At 46.4% G+C, this 13,320-nt stretch overlaps 1 protein-coding gene across 1 annotated transcript in view; it reads right to left on the bottom strand.

Moving 5' to 3' along the window:
- Positions 1-9,461, bottom strand: part of CUNH4orf36 (chromosome unknown C4orf36 homolog) — a 28,049-nt gene extending 18,588 nt beyond the window's left edge. Inside the window, exons 1-4 of the mRNA XM_004629167.2 lie at positions 9,378-9,461; positions 8,758-8,869; positions 7,959-8,110; positions 7,251-7,478 (exon numbers count right to left, since the gene is read on the bottom strand). Coding sequence (XP_004629224.1) covers positions 7,345-7,478; positions 7,959-8,110; positions 8,758-8,822 — 351 coding nt within the window. The 5' untranslated portion in view covers positions 8,823-8,869; positions 9,378-9,461 and the 3' untranslated portion in view covers positions 7,251-7,344. The remainder of the gene's footprint in view (positions 1-7,250; positions 7,479-7,958; positions 8,111-8,757; positions 8,870-9,377) is intronic.
- Positions 9,462-13,320: the final 3,859 nt, after the last annotated feature.

The following is a 13,320-nucleotide window of genomic DNA, read 5'->3' as shown; positions in this document are numbered from 1 at the left end:
TTTTGAGACAGGGTCTCACTGCACAGGTCAGGCTGGCCTTGAATTCACTGTGTAGTCCAAACTGGCCTTGAACTCACAGAGCAATCCTCCTGCCTCAGCCTCTAGAGTGCTGAGATTACAGGTTTGCACCACCACACCCCGCCAAACTTCCTCTTATTCTGAAGGCAATTGCAATTCTGTCAGCGAGAACTATTTCTGCTACTTCTGCAAGGTAATGTGAATGTGACTGAACTCAGTGCTAGAATTCTGACCGCTGCGATCCAGGGAACAGCTGAGTCTGGGTGCTACTGAGCACTCAGGCTTGGAGCTGGGGCGCATGCCCCAGGCCAGGAAAGATCTGGTCATTGGGCATCAGGTTTCCTCATCTCTCGAGCTGTACATGGTGGCGGCAGCAGACTCAGACCTAGCAGGACATGGCTATACTGAGGGTAAGGTCTCAAACAGTTCGACAGAGGGAGTCTGCTTTCACGTGCAGAAGCTGCTGCTTTGACAGAGCTGCTTTGGGGGCATCCATCTGCAGAAGGAAAACAATGTGTCCATGAGGTCTGCCTTGGAGGTCACACTCTGCTACCCTTTAGTGTTGATGCTTTCAAAGTACAGGGAGCAGGTACAGACAGTTAGAGGCAGAGAGGACTGACACTGAAGAGGGCGCAGAATGGAAAGTGGGAAGCTTCTTAGGGAAGAAGCCCCAAGTAGAGGCCAAGCTCCTGGTAGAAGCAAGGGCCTTGTTAGTTCAACTGTGAAGCACCCATCCCCCTCCCGAAGACTCGAATGCTTGAGGCTGGCCCCTCACGCATCAGTGCTCCAAGGTGGGGCCCTCAGAAGGCGATTGGGTTGGGGTGGTCTGCTGGTGAGTCAGCCCACTGCTGAACATGCTGGTGGGCAGCGGGGCCTAGAGGCGGGCGCTGCAGGTGACCTGGGAGGGCGGCCTCCTGGCCCAGCTCTTCCTTCTCTTTCTCCTGGCCGCTGTGACTTGAGCCGCTTTCCTCAGCTAGGCCCTTCTGCTGTGAGCTGAATCCTCTAAGAAGACGGACAAATCGGACCTTTCCTCTTTTATGTTGCCCCAATGACAGAAAGGCGACTAACAAAAAGATTCTGCCACTTCCTCCTCCTCCGAAGATCAAGCAAGACTAACAGACACTGTCCACTGTGGCAAATACAGTACGCCAAGATCACTAGGTTCTTTTCAGAAATTTCAGTCCACTTCTCCCTAGAATGCTGGAGATTGGGTACAGAAATCTATCTTACTCCAGATTTTCATACAGATCCTCGTTGCACAGGCACGAGCAGGGGCCCCAAGAATCTTGGTGAGAGCTTTCTGCAAATGAAATTCCTGCCCAAGCTGGTGATCAAGGCGGACCCTGAGGGCAGCTCAGAGCATGGTTTTCTAGAAAGGGCGCCCTGGAAGTCGAGGGCCCTATGTCTGCATCTCAGTCTCATCCCTGTGAAAGCTACAAACCCTTCACATACCTCCCCAATTCCTTCAGAACTAAAATAGGAATTTGAAAATGTGCCAGGGTAAACATGTACCTATGTCCTTGTCATTTTTGTTCTGGAGGTATCTGCCCTCCCTCCATAATAGGAAATTGCCCATGAAATGCTCTCAGCAGCTTTACTTGTAAGCACTGAAAGGTTTATCAGTAAATTCTGAGATAAGCAAGGGGTGGCATCCACACAACAGTGTTGTTCAGCAATAAGACACACACATACAGAATAGTGTGTATGAATCACAAAACAATCACGCTGCGTATAAAAAGTCACTTGATAAAACAATGCAGATTGAATGACACCATTTGTAAAAATTCTCAAAAAATGCCAACAAATCTATATCATTAGGAAGCTGACAGATCATTACTGACCTGGTGGTCATGATGGTAAGGGCTAGATGAAAGATGAGTAACAGAGAACACAGAAAATTCTTGGGGCAATGGACATGTTCCTTAACTTGACAGTGAGGATGGCACATGGCAGACATCGGTCAACACATCTGTTATGGTTTCTGATTAGTTGTCACACCCAAAGCCTCAGGCAGTGGGGGGGAGGGCAGCTTCTGCAGTTTGTGATTGATTATTGTGGGTGTGAATGCTGTACCCTCCCTGGGGTAGGCAATCTGCATTACAATGTAAGGAGGGGAGAGAGGCTAGCTAGCTGCCTGAGCTGTGGCCACTCCCTTTGCTCTTTGCTCTTTGTTGCCCCATGAAAGCCTGCTCCCTGCCATGTGCCACTTTGCCTTGGAGCCAGCTGAGTATGGACTGAAAGCTCTAGTAGCTGTGAGCTAAATAAACCTCTCCTTCCTTCATTTTGGTTGTCAGATATTTGTCCCAGCAACAAGAGAAGAGTAACTGAAACAACACCCAAGGGAACACTTTGAGCAGGTGCAATTTATGAACAGTCAATTATATCTCATTAAACCTGGAAAATATGCACGTCAAAAAATATATGAGGTGTCCAGGTATGGTGGTACACAGTGATAATTCTAACACTTAGAAAGATGAGGCAGGAAGGCATGCATGAGTTCAAGATCAGCCTGGAGCTACATAGTGAATTCAAAGCCAGCCTAGACTACATAGAGAGAACCTGTTTGCAAACTAAAGTCTTAAGAGCTGAGGACTACAGTTCAGTAGTTAAGTACATGGATGCATGAGGCCCTAGGTTCAATCCCCAGTACAGAGAGAGAAAGAAAGTTAAGTGAGAGAGGAAATGACAAAGAAAGGAAAGAAAGGAGAGAAAGGGAAAGAAAGAAAAAGAGGGGAGGGGAAAGAAAGGAAGGGAGGAAAAAAGAAAAGGAAGCAGGAATGACAAAGAGGGAAATGTAGCCCAAACAATGGAACAAAATAAATCTTCAGAATCAATCCTTAAAGAAAGGAAGACCTATGAATTATCTAACAAAGAATTCAAAATAATAATCCCAAAGATGGTCGGTGAGCCAATAGGAAACATAGACAATTAGACAAAATCAACAAAACAATGCATGAGCAAAATGAGAATAACAACAAAATAACCTTTTTTTAAAATCTCAAATTTGAGGAAGACAGCAGACATACAAATTCAAGAAGCACAATGAGGGGCTAGAGAGATAGCTCCACAGCATAAGCACCTGTCTGGCAAGCACAAAGTGCTGAGTTCCAACCCCAGTACTGAAAAAAAAAAAAAAAGAGCAAAGCACTCCAACCAACAGAATCCAATGTGACTCACATTAAATACTTTATAGTCAAAACCACAAAGAGCAACTTGAAAGAGCCAAGAGACAGTGACTTGTCACCTACAAGGGCACTCATCAAGGTCAGCGGCAAATTTCTCAGCAGAAACTTCATGGCTCAGAAGGGATGGGAAGGGCTGGTCAAATAGCTCAGTGGATTAAAGCACGTGAGTAGGCAGGCACAACAGCCAGGGTTTGATCCCCGGCTTTCCTTGCCCTGCTCCCAGGGCACTCTGATACAGCAGTTAAGACTAGACATGGTGGTGTGTGTCTGTAATTCCAGCTCTTGGGAGGCTCAACACAGGCAGATCACTACAATTCCAATTTATGTAATGAGATCCTGTAGACCTTGTCCTAAAATACAAAAAAAAAAGAGAGAAGGGATGGAGTACTATATTCAAAGTGCTGAAGGAAAAAACTTCCAACCACAAGTTCTCAGTAATTTAAGAGAAATTAAAAGTTGCCGAGATAAACCAAAGCTGAGTAAATTTACAACCACTACATCTTCTCTACTTGAAATGCTAAAAAGAGTTCTTCAATTTAAAACAAAAGAACACTAAACAGCAACACAAAATGAAAGATGTTAAGCTCTTTGGTAAGGATAAATGTATAGAAAAGATATATTCTTGGGAGGCTGAACACAGAATTCACATGAATTTATAGTATTATTAGTGCATGGATTCCTTCCTTCCTTCCTTCCTTCCTTCCTTCCTTCCTTCCTTCCTTCTTTCCTTCCTTCCTTCCTTCTCATATGTACAGGATCTGTCTGTGTTACACAGGCTGGCCTCACACCCTTGAGCTCAAGCCGTCTTCCTGTCTCAGCCTTCTGAGTAGCTGAAACTACAAGTCTGAACAACTGAATTTGAATAGATGAGACCATGGCATCCAGCCTGGTGAACTCCTTTTATGGTACAGAACCCTTTTAAAGAAAGTATAAAAATTGGGGCCAGGGAGATGGCTCAGTAGGATAAGTGCTTGACTGGCAGATGCAAGGTTCTGAGTTCAATCCCCGGTTCCATCAAAAAAAAAAGAAAGAAAGAAAGTATAAAAATTTACATTAATAGATACAGAGTAGAAAAAGAATTTGTTTCATCAAGGGCAAGGGAGGGCAAAAAATGTAAAGGCATTTTTGTGTGCCATTGGAGTTACTTTTCTATCAATTTGAGTTCGATTTTAGTAAGTTTAAGATGTTTTTGTGATAACTTTGTCTTGAACTACTAGAGTCAAGTCATGGTTACCTCCCAGCAAACAGAAGCCTATCACACACAGGAAGGACGTAGCTGTCACGGGTTCTCTATTATGGCCCCCTGGCCACATGGGAAGTTTCCATCCATAAATGTACAGAGAATGCCCAGGTGATTTAGGCACCGGGCTAGGGACTAGCACCCTGCCATAAATAAGGCAGCACTCCTGCTTTTACATCATTTTGGGAGAGAGAGAGAGAGAGAGAGAGAGAGAGAGAGAGAGAGAGAGAGAGAGATACCTAAACATATTTTTTCTTGAATTTATTTTCAATGTAATTTTATTTAAACATAGGCAATTTGAAGATGTTAAAAACATGCTATAATTAGACTCTTATGGCTACAAACAAGTGTTTTTGTCTCCCAAAAATAATGCTTTCTCAACTCCCAACTACTTTGGAAGGCTTTTTGCAAACAGATACAGGTTTCCTTCAGTAGCTCTGGAGGAGGAGGAAGCACGCAACTTACACGCCAGTCAGAAGTAGGGTGTGGAGGACGTCAGGTCCCCAGTGGCTCCTGAGAGCAGACCACCAGGGGAGATCTCTGCTCCTGGTGAGACAGCAGACAATCAGGATGTGGCATTTTTGTGCACAAACAGTCCATGATACTTCTAAATGAAAGAGTTATATAACAAGCTGATAATTAGTCATTACTGCTTGTAAACAGATATAATTGAGAATGTCCTCTGGTATAAGTGGTCATGTGTTCAACTAAAAAATTAGACTATATCATTTGAGCTCAAACACATCAACCAGAAAACCAAAAAAATTTTTTAAAAGTAATTTCTATTTTTTTACATTTATTTAGTGTGTGTGTGTGTGTGTGTGTGTGTGTGTGTGTGTGTGGCCAGCTCAGCCCACCAGGGGGCAGTGCTGGCTGGCATGTGGTGCTGGGGGATAGAACCGAGGTCCCTATGCTTTGCCAAGCTTGTTCTAAGTAGGTGCTTTAGACCACTGAGCCATCTCTCCTGCCCCACTGAAAACCAAAATTTTGAAAATTCAAGATTTCTGGTCTCCACAAAACTCAACAATGTCAGGCCAACATTACGTGTCTTTTGTGTCTTGGTTATAGTGGTTCAGGGTAGTGGTGCTCATAGTCACAGCTAAGCCAAAGTAGTTCTTGTGCACCAGGCAGTCTTCAGTCATTTCATGACAGTCCTGTGGGTTGGGGACCATTATTATCTCTACTGCTATAGAAAATGTAAACTCAGACACAAAGTCACCTATCCCAAGTCAGATTGCTGTATGCAATAGGGCTACGATGGAAGAAAAAGAGGCGGCCTTGGTCTCACACAAGCTAGACCAGGGCTCCACTTCAGAGCTGCTGGCCTGCCCAAGTCAGTGTCTTTCATAATGTGCAAGATACAAGAAGGCCTTAAAATGCCTACTGAGTCATCCAAACGTCAACTACATTATGCTTAAATGTAACACAATATCTAAATATGTCTTATTGGATTCAGATTGGTTCATTCAAACACACAATCTTTCAGTTAATTCCCCATCTCCAACCACTCTGTGCAAATCTGACTTTTCCTCACAACAGACCTTCTTGTGAATTTCCTGTCACATTCAGGTATGTTTGTGTGTGTCTACAGCTTCAGGGTCATTCCCAAGAGAAAATGAGAAATGAATCAGAAAGCAAAGGTTATGGCTGTATTGAGACGTCCCCTTCAAAGCCTCCTGTGGCCATAGATTGGGCTTTTCAGTGGTCATTAGATCTAGAGTGTGTGACACTGGGACCAAGGATCTGTGATTACTAAGTTGGTCCACTGATTGGTTTGGCACAGTTCTGGGTGGGATTAAGGGTGCCTCTCCCTGGGTGTGAGCACTACTGTACAGGCAGGTAGCCCAGATAAAATATAAGGGACAGTGAGGGTTGCTGCCTGTTACTACTTGTTGCTTGCTGCTTTGTTGCTTTGCTGCCCTTCTGCCTGCCAAGAACTGTTCTATTCTGCAATCCCCATCTGCCTTAGAACAGCCAACTACGTACTGAAACCTCTACAAACCGTGAGGCAGATAAGCTTCTCCTGCTTTAACTTTGGGTGTTGGGTATGTTGTCTCAGCATTGAGAAAAGTAAGACAGAGACTGACATTTTTCTTTTTGCAAGACAAAAACCAAAGTTTAGTTCTAATTGCTGCTCTAAAAGTACCACACAATAATAATTAATGATGTTATGCTGAAAGATGGAAACTGGACATTTATAAAACTGCCATCTAATTTTTTCTTAACATTTTTCCTAACCAAATAAATTCTTTAAGTAGATTATCCTTTTTAAGAAAATTTCTGTCACATTCTTTTCAGTCCCTCCTTGGTATTTCAAAGATGTAAATTCAAACTGTTTCTTCAGGATACTGCCTCTGGGCTGGGGATTAAGCTCAGTGGCATAAGCGCCTTTCTGGCAAGCATAAGGTCCTGAGTTTGATTCCTGGTACCAAAACAGAGGAAAAAAAAAAAAAGGCTGGCCATGTGTGGTAGGGCATATCTGTAACCCCAACACTTGGAAAACTGAGGCAGGAGGATCACCACAAGTTCGAGGCCAGCCTCAGCCAAATAGTGAATTCAAGACCAGCCTGAATCACAGGGCAAGACCTAGTCTCAAGAAAACAAACTGCCTCCAGCAAGGTTTTCTCTTCCCTTAGTGCCCTTTCACAAAAATCAAAACAAACAGCAGAAATAACAGAATTCCAGAGCATTTTCATCTACTCACACTGCATCACGTAGGGTGTCAATGGACCGGGTATGGTGGGGACCGGGAGACAGCAGCGCTGTCCATGACAACCCACAATGCATCACATCCACTGGCAGCCTACCTTCATCCACATGGGATGGAACAGTATGAGAGGCGGGCACCTGCACCCCTGCCAGACACAGGAATTGGAACAAAGATCCAGCGTGACATGCCTGTCACTTAGGTTGCAGAGGTCTTCTGAAACCACCTTTCCTTTCTCGTAGGGACATTTGAATTTCCTCAGATGCATTTTCTTGACATTTCAGTTTAGTCAAGCGCTTCATTTCATACTCTCTTTCGAGTTTGATGGCTGAAAGATAAAACCCATGAAGCTATTGGACCAGCACTTTCCACAAGGCTTAGCATATTCAAAATTGAATCACAGAGGCTGGGGAGATGGCTCAGTGGAATAAACACTTCCCTGGCAAGTGCAAGGGCCTGATTTCGATCCTCGGTTCCGCAAAAAAAAAAAAAAAAAAAAAAATTTGAATCACATACAGCCAGACTTGGTGGCACATGCCTATAATCCCAGAACCTGAGAGTGAGGCAAGAGGATTGCTTCATTTTTGAGGCTGACCTAGGCTACATAGTGAGTTTAAGGCCCAGCTTAGACCTTGTCTCAAAAAAAATAAAAATAAAAATAAAAAAATAAAAGATGCTAGGGCTACCAGGAGAGAAGGCACAGTGAAAGGAAGCTGTGGGGTTGAACACCACATTTCAGTGTCTCTCTGATAAGATCTGCAGGACAAGCACAGGGACAACAGATTACCTGGGATGCTGAGGCACTTACATTCCTCTGAAGGCAGTAGCCCTTCCTTTGTTTCACATTTTGAGAGCTGAAAGGGACTCCCATAGGCAATTTCTCCCAAGAAGGGCAACCTGGAGTTGACTATATTCGAGTACCAGGTCTTCGTAAGTAGCGCAAGATCCCAAGGTTCCTGTCTGGGGCAAAAATGCATGCATTCATTCAGTAAATAGGATTGCACATGCTGTGAGGTATGGAAGATGTCTTGCTCATCCTGGTCCTCTTTGCAGTCACTGGTTCTTAGGGACACCCCCTGGGATGCTGCCTTCACTGGCCCACTGATGAAATGATGCTGTTGTGCAACAGCAGGGCCTGAAGAGGGCAGAGGGGCCAGTCTGGGCGAGGCCAGAGCCTGGTCTCCCCAGCTGCAAAGCCATGTGTCCACAAGCTGCCTGCCAAGTGGGTTGCAAAATAACGCTTGCACCCAAGACAAGCATTCTGCACTGAGCCAGGTATCTGCAGTGCAGGTGGACAGGTAGAGTGGGTTTAAGGTGATGGACAGGGACGGAAGCTGTTGTTTTGGGAGAAGATTCAGACCAGGAGCCTGGCACTTGGTGACAGTGACCTGTTCAGGTTCTCCTGATCCTGTTTTCTCCTTTGGAAATGTGATTGTGGTGCAGATCAATGGGCCAATCCATAGGCTCCTGCAAAAGGCCTGCTTTTTGGAAAGCAGACCCGGGGACCCCAACACCTGAGAGCAGCTAGCACAGCAAGGAGTCTCGGGATGCGAGGTGCCAGCCACGTCCCGGCCCTTGCCTCACCCACTCTGAGTCGCCGCACTTACATGCTGAAGCAGCTGCCCCGCAGGACGCTCTGCACGGTGTTTTTCCTGGGCAGCCCATAAGCCATGCCGAGCCCCCACAGATGTCCTCGCACAGGCCCGAGGCGGCATCACCCTGCAAGGACCGCAACACATCAGTGGCTGGCTTTTCCCTGAATGCCTTTACAGCCAATGATAACAGATCCAGAGAAAGCGCTGCTGAACACCAGGGGCCAAGCCTGAGAGCCACCGTCCCTGTCTTTGGCACTAAGTCCTTGACAGTTCTTGCACCCTATAAAGAGGGGCGCAGGCAGGCCTGCCTACTTCTCTGGGACAAGTTCCCTGCTGTGCAGGACAGAACCACCCTCTCTGCGGGGACAGCAACTTCGCCAAGCAATCCCAACCTGCGTCCCTCATCCAAAACCTGGCCTAAGAGTGGCCAAGCCAGGCATGGTGCCTCACACCCTGGAGGCTGAGTCAGGAGGATGGATGCGACGTGGGGCCTGCCTGGGTCACGCACAATCAATACAAAAGCGGGCCCGCCTTGGCCCCACCTCTGCGTCCTCAGTCGGGGCGAGGCAGTCCCGCCCTGGCCCTGGGTCTATCCTGTCCCCAAACCCATCACGCCCTCCTCAGACTCCTACCGGGTCTGGGCAGTATTAGCGGGTCTGTCTCGAGCCAGGCCGAGAGCTCGCCAGGAGCCCGGGGCGCGCACCGGCCGCGCTGCGCGACCCCGCTCGTCCCGCCCGCGTCCCCGGGAGGGCGCTAGCGTCACTGGGCCCAACAAAGGGCTTTGTGCGGCCACAACTCTGTGCACCCCTGGTGTCCCCAAGCGACCGAGGACGCGGCTGGGGGCGCTGTTGTGCATGGTGACCCTGGGACCTCCCATTTCTCTCCAGTAGATGCAGTTTCCCACGCTGTGCCCAGGCCCTCGGGTGACAGCCAGCTGATGATTGAGGAAGAGCCACATTTGACCCCTGTGGCCTAGCTGAGAGCCCTGCAGCAGGGGAACGGGCCTGGAGGTCCACTCTGTCTCTCATGGCTACAGTCTGGCATCATCAGGCTCTAGGCCTTAGCTTCTGGGCACCAAACTCACAGTCTTTGTCTCCAGGGTACAGATCCAAGACTGTGTCTCTGCCACACAGCAGGAGTCTAAATCTCTGGGCCGGAGAGATGGCTTAGTGGAATAAGCACTTTCCTGGCAAGCACAAGGGCTGAGTTCAATCCCCAGTTACGCAAAAAAAAAAAAAAAAGTTTAAATCTCTCCCACTGTAATTTGTGTGTGTCAGATATTTTGTCCAGCAACAAGAAAAGTGACTAAGACACCGTGCCCGTGTGTGAGTCTGGCGTCCACTCAAATACACTTTCAGGAGCTTAAAAGCAGGAAGGAGCTGAGGGTAGAACATTTGCCTAACATACACGAGGCCTGAGTTCAAGTCCCTGGAGCTACAATAAAAAACATAAAAATGGAGAAAAGCTGAAAGCCCTGACTTGGATCATTTTTCTTTATAGAGTGTGACAGCACAGAGGAGTTGCTGAGGGCAGCAGATGGGCCAGAACTGGAAGGCCTCAAGGTTTGCTGAGGAGGACTGTGAACTCCACACAGGGAAGCGATGGTCCAGGCCATGTGGAGGAACTGCAGGGCAGTGTGCAATTCCTCTGCCCAGGTTGGCTTCGTGTGTGTGTGTGTGTGTGTGTGTGTGTGTGTGAAGTCCCATGAATGGCTTCAATTACTGGCTCGGTGACTCATTTGGGGCAAATATGGTAGAAGCTATTGGGTTTAGCATCTGAGACATAAAAGGTATCTTTGTCTCTTTTCTGAAGTCTTGCTTGGATCACTCACCCCACAAGGGCCAGTAGCTGCCTCAGAGGGTGCTTGAGCTGTTGTGTGGAGAAAATTGTGGACACAGGGACAAAGGTCTTTTGCCATGGTCTTGGTTACTCTTCTTGTTGCTGAGCTGAGCTACCTGGCACACAAAGGTAAAGAAGGGAAGGTTTCTTTCAGCTCACAGTTTGTCGAGGTTTTGGTCCATGATCGGCTGGCCCCAAGACACGTGGCATAGTGGAAGGGCATTGAAGAGGAGAAACAGTTGGTGGAGTGGCGGCAGAAAGCAGCAAGCCTCCCTTTCCCTTTTATTCCATCCAGTTTACAAGCCTTTTGGGTGGGGCTTTCCCTTGTCCACCAATTCTATTGTCTAGAACTCCAATAAGCCAATCAGTGGAAAAAAAAAATTTTTTTTTTTTTGGCAGCCTCAATATGCCTTCAGGGCATTTCTGGTTTGGCATGAGTATCTGGGTTCGAACCACAGCACCTGAGCCTGACTGCTTTGTTTAAGCAGGCACTTAAACAACTGAGCTAATGGGCAGGCCCCCCAAAAAGTAAAATAAGAATAAACCAAACAAGGGCTAATTCAGCATCACACACTCTTAATCCCAGGAGCACACACCCAGATCCAGTTCACATCTGAAAAGCCCCACCTAATTGGGTATACGAGGCTACAGGGGACAGCTAGATAGAAGCAGCAACAGCCATCAACCATGAGCAAACATCTTGCAAGCAGATTTGAGGCTCGTGTGGCCTAAAGGTAACTGTGGCCCCAGCGATGTCTGCAGGAAGTTTCTGAAGCCCCTGGGACAGAATCACACAGCTCCAGAAAACAGAAGATAGTAGGGGCTCACTGCCTGATGCCTCCAGCTTTCGGAGAACAGTCCCACATCAGAGGTAACCTTTAAAAGACCACTGACTAGGGGCTGGAGAGATGGCTCAGTGGTCTAAAGCACCTACTTGAAACAAGCTTGGAAAAGCACAGGGACCTCGGTTCGATCCTCCAGCACCACATGCCAGCCAGCCCCGCTCCCTGGTGGGCTGAGCTGGCCACACACACACACAATAAATAAATGTAACAAATAAAAATAAATAAATATTTAAAAAAAAAAAAGACCGCTGACTGTCTTACTGTAAAAGGAGCGATACAGAGTAAAGTGGCCCTGTTTCCATAATTGAGATTAGTGCTAGGGTGAAAATAAACAGTAAAACACACTTTTACAGGTACTTGCTGTGTGCGCACTAATCCCTCCAGGATCTCTTAAGACCTTACACCTTGTCTACCCAAATAGATAAGCAGGGTTGGTGAGATGGCTCAGTGGTCTAAAGCACCTACTTAGAACAAGCTAAGCTAAGCAAAGCATCAGGGACCACAGTTCAATCCCCCAGCACCACATGCCAGCCAGCCCCGCCCCCTGTGGGCTGAGCTGGCCACACACACACAAAATAAATAAATAAATTAAATAAATAAATAAATAAATATTAAAAAAAACAAATAGATAAGCACTCCTCCACAAGTATGTAAAAGCATGAATAACAGGAGCTTTTCTACAATGTGGAAATATGTCCAACAAAGATCTAAGCTCTCCTCATAGCAACTACTTCAATATTTTCTTTTACAAAATCAAATTCTTAGCTATTGTGGAGGCATACACCTGAAATCCCAACACTCAAGAGGTTGAAGCAGAAGGATCCTCATGAGTTTGAGGTCAGCCTGAACTACATAATGAATTCAAGGTCAGCTTGGACTATGTAGTGAGATCCTGTCTCTAAACCCCAGGTGCAACGGTGTGACTCTGAAGGCTAAAGCAGGAAAGACAAAAGTTCAAGCCTGCTCTGTGCAACTTAGCAATTTATTTGAGACTTTACCAAAATAAAAAAAAATCACAAGGGTTGCCAGGCATGGTGGCACATACCTGTAATCCCAGGACACAGGAACCTGAAGCAGGAGGGTCACTGTGACCTTCAGGCCAGCCTGGGCTATACCAGTGAGTTCAAAACAAGCCTGAATCACAGAGAGAGGCTCCATCTCAAATAAAAAAACAAAGTGAAAGGAGTTAGAGATGTAGCTCACTGTGAAAGTCCTGGCTTCAATCCCCAGTATTGCAATAAATACATAAGATAAAAAGGCTATAGATGCAGCTCATTAGTTGACCAACCCCCGGGGGTTCAATCCCCAACACCTAAAAAAATAAAATCAAATACTTTCTAAGATTTTCTCTCTGCCTGTCTCTCTCTCTTCATCTCCACCGCTGTCTCTGCCTGCGCCTAACCCTCCCAGGTGCCTCTAGGCAGCTCCCCGCGACCACCCATCTGTTACTTCCCCTCTATCCTGCGTTGGTGAAGGGTGTGCTTCACTTTATGGGCTCACTAGCGCGTTTCTGCCACCTAGTGTTAACCCTGAGGTACTAAGAGGAGCAGCAACTGCGTGGGGATCATCTCAGGTAACACAGAACACGAAACAATAATGATGTGTAATAATAATGATTAATAATGATGATGATATAATAACAACTTTGTTTTGGGTACTGCCTAGTACATTTCAATCTCTCTCCCACGCATTGCCTATCATGCTGTAAATGCTCTAAGTAACTTCAGTGATGGGTTTGTAGAGAAAAGGAGACCAGCACTTGAAGCATGAATCACTTAAAACATCACAGGATTTGAACCCAAGATGACTTGATTTCTGATTTTTATCTTACCTCCACCACATTACACGTTCATCTCCCAGGGTGATAATTAGCACAAAGTTTTAGTTTATT

Source organism: Octodon degus, unplaced genomic scaffold (genome assembly GCF_000260255.1).
Source record: "Octodon degus isolate 3935 unplaced genomic scaffold, OctDeg1.0 scaffold00028, whole genome shotgun sequence".
NCBI classification, from domain to species: Eukaryota; Metazoa; Chordata; class Mammalia; order Rodentia; family Octodontidae; genus Octodon; species Octodon degus.
This window is presented reverse-complemented; position numbering and strand designations above follow the sequence as displayed.